Genomic DNA, 12,865 nt, shown 5'->3' with positions numbered 1-12,865 from the left:
GCAGGCTTGTAGGGCAAAGGATGACATAGAAACAGCATGCAGAACCCTAACACCTCCAAAATAACTGATTATGGAACAGAATAGAGTAAGGAAGACAAGGCAGTAATTTATATTTAATTTCTTAAAGCAAACAGTTCTCAGTTTCCATATTAAAGCACAATTAATACACTTGAAAGTTATAACTCCTGCTTATTTATACAGGTGTGTTCTTAATATGAAAACAATATGGCAAAATTAAAAACAAATTGAAATAAAATACCTTGCTGATTGCACAGGCTTGATTCGTGGTTTTTTTGAGCATACTCTGACATATTCCTTTTTGTTAGCATTTTCAACAAACTTCACATACACTCGTTTGTATTTTGTCTTTGCATCCCCAAAGTACCCAAGATACTAAAAGGAAAAAAACCCAAACCACAAGTGTTTATGTTAAGCAAAATTTGTCAGTTTTAACAAGTAAAAATTTCAATACTAAAGAAAAAAATCAGTTTAAACTCCTGCATGTTTAAATACAACAAGCCACTCTACAACATTTATAATTTAAACAAAATTATCCATCAGATTTCCAGATAATAACTAAAACAGAAGACAATAATGTAAGGGGAGGTACTCTGGGCTTCTTTTTTTCCCTTTATTTTATTCTCCACATGTGTTATCCCAAAAGCATTATCTGCCTGGCAAAAGGCTGCTGTTAAAATTGTATCCTCCCTGTATCCCTCCTATTGCAGAAAGCAGTTGGTTCACAAGCTTTTTTCCACTGATTTTATTCTGGACAGGAAAACTTGTTCCTTTACAAAAGATATCAAAGTGATATCAAAATGATATCAAAGACACCATACTAGAAAGTAGAAAATCAGTCCATGGATGTCTTTAGGGAGAGTTTGAGCTGGAGGGTGTTTTCCCCTCTAAGATGATTGCTAAAAATGTATGCCAAAATCATATTCAATTTAGTCTCCTAGCCTTGCATGAAGGAAAGCTGCTCCCATGAGGCTTCCCAAGGAATTCTGAGGACTCACACTGTTAGTAGCAGCAAACTCTCTGTGGCCGTCACGCACTTCAGGAACAAACTTCTGCAATAAAGCCTTCTGTACTTTCCAGATAGCTGGAGGCTCTTTTCCTGTCTGCAAAGCAACCTGGAAGAACATAAAATTGTTTGCTAAAAGCAGTGCTTATTTTTCTTCCAGAAATGTGTTTGTGCATCACGTTTTCGAGGAAGTAACCCAAGGATAAAATGTAAATAAAGTCATTTAAAATTCCAACACCATCGTTATTAAGTCCTGTTTGCATCAAGGCAAGTGTGTAATTATCAGCTTGAATGAGAATTTTCTGTAGATCCTACAAACAAACTACTAACTCAAATAAACCTTTTGGAAAATGTAGTCAAACACTCATTACTTTTTCATGACTCCTGAACTAACAAACTTAAAATTCAAAATATCTCCTAACGTACCTTAATCCCTTTTATAAATGACAAGGGAATATTTCAAACTGATAATGCTTGTCTTGTGTGACAAAGCAGCATTACTTAATTTAAAACTGCACCTTAAGAGGACAAGCACAGAACAAGTAATCAAAAATATTAGAAATTTTTTAACAGTAAGAATATTGCTGGCTATGATAGCAACAAAAGGAAAGGTCAATACACAGAAGAATTAAAATGGTGAAGCAACAAAACCAAACCAAACAATCAAAGACAACAAGGAAATTCACATAAACTCATGTGAAGAGTTGTACTGGTTGCTTATGGCAATAATTGCTTGTTGAAATACAAAGCAGATCCTCTTACAAAGAACCAGAAGCCAATTCCATTCAAGTTCTTTTGCAAAGTTTCACTTGAAAGTCTACTCCTATCTTAAAAAAAAAAAAAAGTAGTCAAGAGCCTTTGAAAAATTTATGCTGTTTAATATTAAAATAGGTAATTCCAAGTTCTAACAGAGGTTTCCAGCACACAGATTTACTTTATTATGTATGTAGCATAAAATGGGTCATGTACATTCAAGACATGTTTGTAATCTGCACTAGAAAGACACCTTTAAGGCATTTTGGCAGCAGTCAGGGAATATTAGAATAGAAAGAGAAAACTAATCTGCAGCCTTTCCTCTTCTGGTAGTTCCTTGAGGCTAAATTCATATGCAGGGGTTTTGTGCTGTGTTCCCCCCCCAGCAAATATTCAGATTACCTTTAGTGTCTCTATATCTTCAATCTTCACTACAAATTCATCACGTTCTCTGTACATCCCCTCTCCTTCACTGTCCATATTCTCCTCATCAGTACATCCTTCTATTGCAACAGTCTCCTGCATTTTTGCCAATTGTTCTGAAGTCACAGCATCCTGTTGAGCTACTTTTAAGGGGTCAGCTGGATTCACTTTCTCCTGCACATTGCCTACAGGAGCAGCTGTCTGTGGAGATTCCTGCTTTACTACAGCACTGGTGGTGGTGGCAGCAGCAGTAACAACTGTCACTTTTTCAGTTTCTGAAGAAAAAAATCCAAATTTCAGTTAAATTATCAAGGATTAGCAATGTAATATGGAGCTAGGTTTCTCTTCTTTTCTGTTACAATTGATATTAAAAGCAACTATTCTAGGAAAAATACCTGTTCTAGGAGTTAAAATAGAAGCAGTATTTGACCACAACTAAATCTTAAACAAAACCAGAATACTGTAACTAATATACCTCTGTTTGTATTAAACTGCTCCATCTGTTAGCATCTGGAATTAACAAAACTGAATGCTTTGGAAAACAATTTGATAGTTATAGACATGATCACCAGGTAATACTGCTGTACTTTGTGACAATAAGCAAATACAACAGTAAAGGTTACAACATCTTGTTACCTGCTGATAAATCTTTTGAAATTGGATTGCAGAAAGAGAAATATACATGAAATATGAAAACATTTTCTGTGTGACTTTTGGACATTTATAATTTATATCTTGTGATAATGTAACTGGAAGTTCCAGATTAAAACTTTAGCAATAGCCTAATGATTTTTAATATTAACAGAGGTGACCAATGAGAACTGATGATACAAAACAAAGAAGGGAAAAGAACATTCCTTTCCTCCTCTATTCCAAAGAGCCAAAGAGAAGTCCCACCTTTCAAAATTATTCTTTCCCACCTGAAAAAAATTAGAATCCTTTTTAGATATTACTTTACAATCTTCTATGTGTGTTAGTTTTAACATTGACTTGCTGATCTAAAAGAGATCAAGTTATATTAACTATAATACCATTACTAATATCACTCAGGAAACTTAAACCACTTCACAGTTTTGTTACAATCACTGCTAATTGTTGACTTTTTCACTTGAAATAGTATACAAAAGATAATGTAACATATTTTAACAAAAGTGACGCCAAACAAATGAGTTAAATGTCAAATTAATGTGTCAATACAAAAGCTATATACCTAATTAAGTGAAGATTCACTAAATCCATTCAATAAAATTGTTAATTTGGAAAGTGAAATGTGTTCTTCCAGATACATCACCTCACGTTTTGAAATATGTTCTATTTCTTCAGTGAGAGAGAGCTCTGGCAGCTTTAATTAGCCACACCATTATGAGTTGCTCAGGTATATTTACGTATTTGTCAGAACAGCAGATAAAGGTACATGTACTACTTAATACTATCAACAAAAGACTATGTTTTAATATTTGTCTGTCTACACTTATTTGCAAAAACAGACAGAAAAGGGTATTACCAGAAAACCTGCAAAACACCAGCAAGAAAGGAAGAGAGATGTCATGGTTAAGCATTTTGTACAAACAATCTTGTGTGTCACAAAACAGGAAGGTGAATTCAAGCAATTGGTGACATAAATTTTACATCCTTATGGATAACAAAGAAGATACAATCATATCGTAAAAGAAATCACTGCAAAGAACACTAATGGAAATGCTCACTAATGGAAATGCTCACCCAACAAAAAAACCCATTTGAAAGATTTCTTTGGACATTGTACACAGAAATGGCTTAACTAAAATTAACAAACTTCAGCAAGAGGCTCATGCCTTGGCACTGCCCAGATTTCAGCTTTCTGGTAAGAAAAACAATCACTGCTTTCTTGTTTGAAATATATATTCAACTGAAAGACACAGAAGGAACTTCATCCTCTGTAAGAGCCTTTTTGAAATGCATGCACTTAACGTAATTACATAGAAATAGCCACAGAAAAAACCAGAATAGTAATTAAGATAAAGCATTGTTCAGCATCTCAATGTATTCTGCAATGATTTCCCAGTATCTTAGGTGTGATTATTACAATTCAAGTTTAATTTTGCTATCTATTTTTCAGTAAATCATGTCACACCTAGAGAAAAAAAATTCTCCCTTTCTCCTTTAATCTAAAAAGGGAAACCATTACTTCATTCTCCCTTGTTAAGAATCAGCTTATGGGTCACGGGTTCTGAATCCTGAGAAGAGTTAAAGAAATGTTTCATTTTCTGCCTGTGATTATTTTGGAAGACAGTGGTATTTCTCTGGAATTAGTACAATTATATGATTGCCTGGATAGCTTCTAATTGCTTACCAGAGGGGAAAAAAAATAAATCTTTACTGAAGAGACCTGTCCAGGCAAAAATATTCTGTATGCTGAAAATTCTTCAAAACAAAGCATCATCAGTTAAAAGCTCTGAACATGGATGTACAGCATGGATGTAACACAACTGAAACTGAAAAGTGTGGGAAAAACTAATTACTACTGTGATCAGTGGTTGCTGCCTGCCCCTCCCTGCCCAAACCAATCCTTCCCAGGTTTTGCTCTTTTGTTAGTAACCTATCAACACACATGGAGCTACAACACCCCTGATCAATACGGCTCAAATGACTCCTACCTTGGACCATGAGTAGCAGTTTACAGCAAGTAAATGAGTGCAGTTTACAAGAGCAAAAGTTGTTTCACACACATATCCAGGGCAACTTGATTGTCACAGAAAATGCGTGTTTACCCAGCAAAACTTAACACCTGCTGATGGCAATTATGAATATATTCCCTTGCTAGATTTTTTTAAAAATAGGTTTAGAACCTCTGACATGTTTTGTTGATGTTCCCAGATGAAAATCATATGTAGTGTTTCAAGCCAGAATCGAAGAGAACACGCACATTATTCCAACTCCAGGCTAAAATAACTTTTTGGCATTAGTCCTATTTAAGTAGCATGAAAAAGTTTATTTACATATTTTCTAATTGTGGAAAACACTATTTTAGTCCATAGTCAATACACCTTTTGAAGAAAACTCTTAATTGTGGCCAAAATCAAATCAAATTAAAACCTTTACCTGAAGAGAGATAAAATTATTCTTTTTTTTTGTCCCATCAGCTACAAAAATCTCCTTCAACATATGCACCTATAGTAACCCTTTTACCTGATTTGATCTTTTTGTCAGATGTTTCATCCAGGGCTGACAATGCAGTAGAGATGCTCTTTTGAAGATCATGGTTGCCACCCACAGAATCATCTTCATCAGAAGAAAATGAAGGCAGCGTTTCTAAATTTTTCTTAAGTTCCTCATCGGCTTTTTTGGTTGGACTTTCTCCACTGACCTCAGCAGCCACAGGTGCTGCTGCTGCTGGCTGAGGCTTTGCAGAGGGCTGCAGGCAAGGGGCACGAACTATTTGTGTGACTGGTCTCCTAGTCCTGTTTGGCATTCGTACAGCTGGAGTGGAAAACTGTTGCCTAGGCCCAGACTTTAGAAAGTCTAAAAAAGATGCAATAAATCCTGTTCTGACTTCAGGCTGTTTTTCTTCAACTTCTTTAATTTTTTGCCTCATTCTTTCCTGATGTTGGTAAGTATCATAACAACCTTCAGAAACAGGAGAAGAGTATGTGAAACACGCATCATTTCCTCTTGAATTTTGACGTTTACACTGTCCACTTCTTTTTACCTGTTTCTGGGTTGCACTGTCATCTTCTGCAGCATTTTTGTTTTGGCTTTTTCCTTTGCTTTTTTTCTTCTGAAGGTTCCCTTGAGTTAAATCTTGGCATTCTTCTTCAGTTCTATTAATGGCTCCATCTGCACTTTGGGGCACAGACAGAGGCTGCAATGGAACCTTAGACTGGTTACCTGCCACTGTACCATCATCACCACCCACACTAAAATCATTCTCCGAAGCAGCACTTTCCTCACTTAGGCTCCTACCACTTGAAACAAACTCTGTCTCCCTTGCATTCAGTGCACCATCAACAGAAGCATCATTATCTTCTTCAGACTCGTGACTGATGCTAGATTGTTTCTTCACTCGAACAGCCTCCTGCTCTTCCTGACCAGGACCAAGGGTGGGAGAGGTCATTCTTATTGGTACAGTCTGATCAGAAGTTTCAAGGTGCTGCTGATCCAGGTTCACAGCTTTTGTCTGTATTGTTGACACTGGGGTAAGATTTAGAGTAATTTGGCCTCCATTCAGAGAAATATTATTTCTACTTGCTGGCTTTCCAACTACAGTAGGTGAGGCACTGAAAACAGAAGACACGTGTCTGGAATCCAACGATCGGAACTGCGTTTTAGACTCCTCACTATTTTCAACAGTTTGGATTTCCTCTTCATTAGAGGCTGATTTGGCAAAGTCAGATGGTGTCACTCCACAGGCTGCTGCTGTTGCTGCTAAGATGTCATCCACGTTGGATAATATATTCCTCTCATCGCTGAGAAGCATAGATTCTGGGAAGCATATCGAACTAAGAGAAACAAACTGATTTTTTGCATCATGTTGACTTGTCTGAGTAAAATGATCTTTTGCTGTCAAATGCTGCTGTAATGGTTTTGAAGACTCAGCAATGTCCATTTTCATTACTTCTGAATTCTGACTATGAAGCTGTTGCTGAGAATGACCCCCATTACTTTGAACAATGTGACCATCCATCTGAAGGAACGGATGTGCCACCTGCTGAGGACTCTGTATTCTTTGCACTTGTGGTGATGCCTTTGCTTGTCCTAAACCCGACTGCAGGATTGACTGGTGAAGAATCTGCAAGTCACAGGTTGACTCCAGCAGTACCTGTGCACTGGGCAAGCACAGCTGATGACCATGTCTTAAAGCATGAGGCTGCACCTGTGGTGGTGTGCTAATGACTTGGCCCTGCTGCTCTTGAGCTTTACTCTCATGTACCTTATGCATAAGGGAATGCTGCTGGTTTAGTTCCTTAGCACTCACAGCTCCCTGTGTTGTTCTCATTAAATTCGCTGTCTTTTTGATATCATGGCTTAGGCTGCTGATGTGGCCAATGTGTTGGGAAAGCTGTTCCACAGAACTGACCATTCTTTCATCTTTTTTTGTTCCTTGAAGAGTAAGTCCAACAACCTGATCTTCAAGACGAGAGTTGCTTCTGATTACACTTTGAGAGTATCTGTCATTTGCTTTTGAGACCCTGTAGGATGCATCCTGAGCATTGATCTCCTCCTCTGTTAGGCTTTGAGTGGAAGATTCAAGAGCAGCTTGCTGTTGCAATGCCTGCATGTCCTGCATTGATAATTCCTCCTCCTGTTTTGACGAGGCGTACAAGTTAGAGTCAGACTTCCTTTTAACATAGGACTTTGTTTCTGAGGAAGGTCTGTTGTTCTGCAGCGTCTGGGAGTGAGCTGGGGATGCAAAAGGAGACTGGACAGATGGCAAAAACTTTTGAGACTGTGGAGAGGAGGATTCTTGTGACTGAGAGTTCTGAGAAGAATGTAAAGAAATATAGCTTTGATTAGGGCTCGAGGCTGGAAGAGTTTGTACCCGAGGAGAGGCATTAAAGGAAAGAGAAGGCGACGTTAATGTTAAGGACTGCCCTGATGAATAGCTTTCTGAAGGACTAACAGCTGCTAAAACTTGTGACTGAGATGAAAAATTAACTTGGGACTGGGTAACTGGAGATAAACCCTGAGAGTGACTAGAAGAGTAGTTCTGAGCTTGGCTGACTGAAGAGAGTTCCCTCATTTGCCCAGAGTAGTTCTCATTTGGAACTGAGGTCAATACCTGTTCCTCTGAGGAGTAATTTAGAGTCTGACTGTCAGAAGTAATAGCTTGTGATTGCCCAGAAAAAGTCAATGTTTTATACAGTGAGGGCAGCTTCTCAACCTTACTGGATGAGAAATCCTGTGAGTGGCTGACAGGTGGCACATTCTGAGCCTGGCATGAAACGTAGTTTTGGGACTGACTGACTGACAAGAGGCTGGGGAGCTGTGCTGTAGAATAGATCTGTGCTTGGCCTGTAATGACAGAACTCTGGTTTTGTGCAGTTTTGGCATAGCTTTGTGTCTGCACAGTGGGAGCTACACTCTGAGGTTTGGGGGTCTTTGTTGACCTCGGAGGTTGCTTCATGGAACAGTTTTTCACTTTTGCAGTGGAAGCAGAGGGAAAACCGGGCGATGGAATTGCAGATGTGTACGACTGAGCAAGTTCCACTGTGACTTGAGAAGTCTTCTGCTGTGGTCCTCCATTGCTCACCTGAGTAACATCTCCAACTGGACTGCAGGATAACGCTGAGTGCCTAGACGTATCCTGAAAGTTAACTCCACTTGTACTTGTTAAATAGCTGTGTAAGGAATGCTGTGAAACAGTCAGTTGAGGCTGGACAGACTGAGTACTGGAAGGCCGCTGGTGGTGTTTAATAACACTACATTCTCGCTGAAGTGCTCTGTCCATGGAAGCAGTGGAACCAGTGAAGACAGATGTGCTGTAGGCCTGAGACACCTGCTGGGCTCCTCCAAGGGTCGAAGGCAACAAACTGAACTGAGGCTGCAAAAGATGGGGTGCAGATTCTTGAGCAGAACGATATGTTGATGACTGGGGGGGTACACTGGTACTCAGAACGGAGCTGCCCAGGCGCTCGAATGTCAAAGCGGTTGGAACAGTGCCTTGGGATGTTTTAATCTGCAATAAAGGATCGTGGGCACTTAAGAGACCGTTGGATGTAGCACTGAAAGTGGCATCTTGAAGAGTAAGAGAAGGGGTAGTAGCAAAGTTTCTGCTGCTGAAGGTATTGGGATGCTGATACGCTGACAAAGCAGAGGTTGGTGGAAATGTTCCAGAGGTTGGCAAAGCTCCAGTAACAAATAGTTCTGTGGCTGTCGAGGAATGCATACCTGGAAAAAACAAAAACAAAACAAGGAGGAAAAAGGAGCATTAGAGAGCTTTAAAAGTAACAACATTGCATTTCTTCTTGCAAGCTCTTACAGCACTTACAAATGCAATGTTCTTTAGAATCACTACCCTTTTAAAAAAACCCAAACATACATAGGGAGACACTCATCGTGGGTAATTTTCAAAATGGAAGTGCAGGGTTTTTTAGAATGCCAAACTCTATAGCTGCAGTGAATTGCTGAGGGAAAACCTCATATCCTTAAGATGCAAATTGTTGATAAAAATGATTGCACAAAATTAATTCTGCTTTGAAATGGAAGGCTCTTTATTAGTTTTTATTTCAGTTTAAAAAGGATGTCATAGTGAACTGATCAAAAGCCCTGGCCACCTTTAATAAACAGTAAAAAGGCAAAATTACACCTTAGCAGTTGTAATACATACACAGTTTAAGAAGCAATCCCATCTCCTGGAGGTACCCTCACCAATAATTTTATAACACTTTATGGGAAACATTTCAGAGCATACAGTGAAATAGCTAATGGTCTATACACTCTGCAATTCATTTTCTTAAAGGAGGAGTTTGACTTTCAGTACAAGCAGTAAATATAATTTGTATGCTTTCTGAAGTGAGACTATGTCCCAAATATCCTCAGACAGCAATTATCTGCATGGTGCAGTAACAACTATCCAAATGAAAAGCCTATTTCTTATTTGCATCCAGCCATTGGTATGACACCCTGGCTTAAACAAGATTTCTCAACAGAATACACTACTCCAGCTGAAACAGGAGAATGAAACTCCCTTGCAAGCTTTGAGACTTAGAGCAGTGATCCATATCATTCACCCTGTAACCCTGTAATCATTCACCTTGCTTTTCACCCTGTAACTTGCAGACACTGGTGAAGTTTGTGTACTGTATCCAAAGTTTACCAAGAAAAGCGAAGAAGACGAGCTTATTCCCAGAGAAGCTTAAAATTTTTGCAAAGGAATCAGTTTCCTCTGGGAAATTTACCAGGGTATGCAAATCAGAAAAAATTAAAATCAGTGAAATGATTTGACCTTTCTAGATTCTTCTTGCACACTTAAAACACTTTTTAGCTTAGCATTATTCAAGAACAAATAAAAACTCTCAGTAAATAAAGCTTGTTTTGAAACAAATACTTCAATTAAAAAAAATATTTCATTTTACAATACAGTAAGTCTTCTTAAGCTGATTGCAACTTAATCATACAATTGCTTTTGAAGTTTCAGGTGAAGCTGAGAAATAAATTCTTTGTTTCTCCCTTTCAGTCCAAGACAAACTGATATGAAGAGATGTGATAGTGAAGGAATGCCAAGGTATTTTTCCTTAGTCAACAATAAGGTCTTTCTGAGTGAGAAAGCATAATCAGTGTTTTAATGCACTTTCCCCCCCTATTCTAAAAAACTGCAACATCATGTACAGCTGGGTTCTCTTTTACTGATCCCTACTGCTAACACAAAGGAAGGACCATCTGGAAGCCTCAAAGAAAGGGAAGAATTTAAACCTGTTTTAACTGCAGATGTTAATTTCTCATCTAACCTGTATTTTACCTTTCTCTTCCATAAATCAAAACCCTTCCAAATACCTGTAACTTCTTAAACCAGAGAAGAGCCTGTCACAGGAGCACTACTATGACAGAACTGCTGGGCTTTATATTCCAATATTTGTTCAGGAGCAGACAAAAGGCATGGCAAAGGTACTAAGTTGCATGCACAGACACACCCTCACTACCCTAAGAAATCAGAACCCTGATAACACAGATCAAAGAAACAGTTGGAAGGACAAATAAAACAATGTTCTTCTTTTTTCCCCCCAAAATCAGCAGTGGGAGGTTTGGAGAAAACCCCAAAGTAAGAAACCCTTCTGAAAACAGGTCACTTTGCAGAGTAAGAGCTCTTGCTTTCCCTCAAAGAAGTTTGTGAAGATAAAGCTCTCAATAGACACTTGGGAGGATCGAGGGTTACAGAAAAGCAGCAAAAGTATTAAAGGACAACAGAAAGCTCAGAGAACTGTAATAATGAAAAATGGGCTTACTAATGAGTTCTTAGTAATGAGTACTGAGAAGTCTCCCAGTCATTGGTACCAACATCAAACCTGACCCACAGCATGTCTCCCCCTTCTTCACAATTCACTGTTAGGCAGGCTGCAATGGAGAAATGCTAGGACAAAGAGAAAAGTATTTCTTCCCAGCTGACATTCTGATGTGAGGATGGGTCATCATAACTCTAAACTCACAACTGATTTATATTAAGGTTGTTTGCCAGATTAGCAGTGTGCATCTTCATCTGTGCTCCTACATATCTGTTTTTGTCAATAGTGATTTAAAAGCCACAGTCTCTAGTCTCAACTTTTTGAGCAGCTCTTCACAGAACGCAGCTGCACCTTACCCTTAGAATGAGTGCAAACTGTCAACAAAAGGACTGCTCCACTCTGGCTACCTTGTGTCTCCTCCCCAAATCACAACAGCAATCATACAGCTGCACTGAGACACAGATCAGCCTGCTGATACAGAGGAAAACCATCCCACCAAAGGAAAAAAGCCACTCAAACATTTTCTGCTAGATCAGTGAATAGAACCAATTCACTGCACAGCTGCACAATCACTCCATAAGATTAACCAGAACTTGAAGCTACCCACAGATGCAGTAGCAACACTTATCTTGGTGTGACTGTCTACAGCAAGCTCAAAAACTGCAGTTTCCTGCTCTGCACAGAAGGCTTGACAGATGGGGGAGGTTTGTGGAAGGCAGTCAGTCTGCCAAAAGAGATGGCACGTTTGTTCAGTTGTAAATTAGATCCCTTATTTCTATCTGACATGCACCTCAGACCTTCTTTTTGAGAACACCTTGCTCATTATTTCTGTGTATAAAGGGGCCAAGCTACCCATAGATTTTAGTACTAATACCACAGAAAAACTGTCATAGGGAACAGAGTTTGAAAGTGAATGATTTGCTAGGAGGTACAGGTAGGTAGTGTGCCTGAAAATGCTTGAAGTGTTAGTGAGACTAATTCCAAACAAAGCTGGGGATATAAATTTGACTTGTCAGACAGAATAATATCCTATGTATCTAAATTCCTTCTAAACAACCAGAACTTCTGCTCATATAAATCCTTTGCTAACATAATTTCATTGATACTGAAATTTTTAAATATGGAGATGTAAAAGAGGTAGAAAACATGCAGCCTTTTCAGTTAGTCAGAATATTTTTGTTTCAAATTCTCCCTAACATTCAATATAACAATGACAAAATTTATTTAAAGAGAAAATGTTCACCTGTCTGCCAGGAAGGAGCCCTGAATTGTGGTAAAAGGGTAGATCCTGAAGAGACTGCCTGAGCAGTACGAGACTCAATAGCAGAGAGAAAATTCATAACTGAAGAAGTTTCCTTAGTGTTACCTCCAGCACTGTGCATACTGGTATCAAATATTCCTGAAAGACCTGGATGATAGCAGAGAGAAATGAAACAAAACAGATAACTCAGATGAACTTCAAAGAAGCAAAATCAAATAACAGATATATGTTCATAATTCACTAAAAAAACCCACCTTATGAAACATTAGCAAAGTAAAGTACATTGATTTTTTTCTGTGTTTAACTGTTATGCAGTGTTACAACTGTAAATTGAAACTTCAGTATACATTTTAAAACCTATTATTAAGTGTATGTCAAATATGATGCTTATAACAGTACTTAGGTTATACCAGTAAAATGCTTCCCTTATCTGAAGATTCACTGTTCTATTTTCACTTGGTTAAACATTCAGAATTCCTCCTGAAA

At 38.4% G+C, this 12,865-nt stretch overlaps 1 protein-coding gene across 1 annotated transcript in view; it reads right to left on the bottom strand.

Annotated features, from left to right (window-relative positions):
* Positions 1-12,865, bottom strand: part of QSER1 (glutamine and serine rich 1) — a 44,244-nt gene that overhangs the window by 13,943 nt on the left and 17,436 nt on the right. Inside the window, exons 3-7 of the mRNA XM_054635724.2 lie at positions 12,362-12,526; positions 5,369-9,067; positions 2,180-2,475; positions 1,017-1,133; positions 260-393 (exon numbers count right to left, since the gene is read on the bottom strand). Coding sequence (XP_054491699.2) covers positions 260-393; positions 1,017-1,133; positions 2,180-2,475; positions 5,369-9,067; positions 12,362-12,526 — 4,411 coding nt within the window. The remainder of the gene's footprint in view (positions 1-259; positions 394-1,016; positions 1,134-2,179; positions 2,476-5,368; positions 9,068-12,361; positions 12,527-12,865) is intronic.

This window comes from Agelaius phoeniceus, chromosome 6 (genome assembly GCF_051311805.1).
Source record: "Agelaius phoeniceus isolate bAgePho1 chromosome 6, bAgePho1.hap1, whole genome shotgun sequence".
Taxonomy (NCBI): Eukaryota; Metazoa; Chordata; class Aves; order Passeriformes; family Icteridae; genus Agelaius; species Agelaius phoeniceus.
Note: the sequence above shows the minus strand (reverse complement) of the source record. Positions and strands in the feature narration are given on the sequence as shown.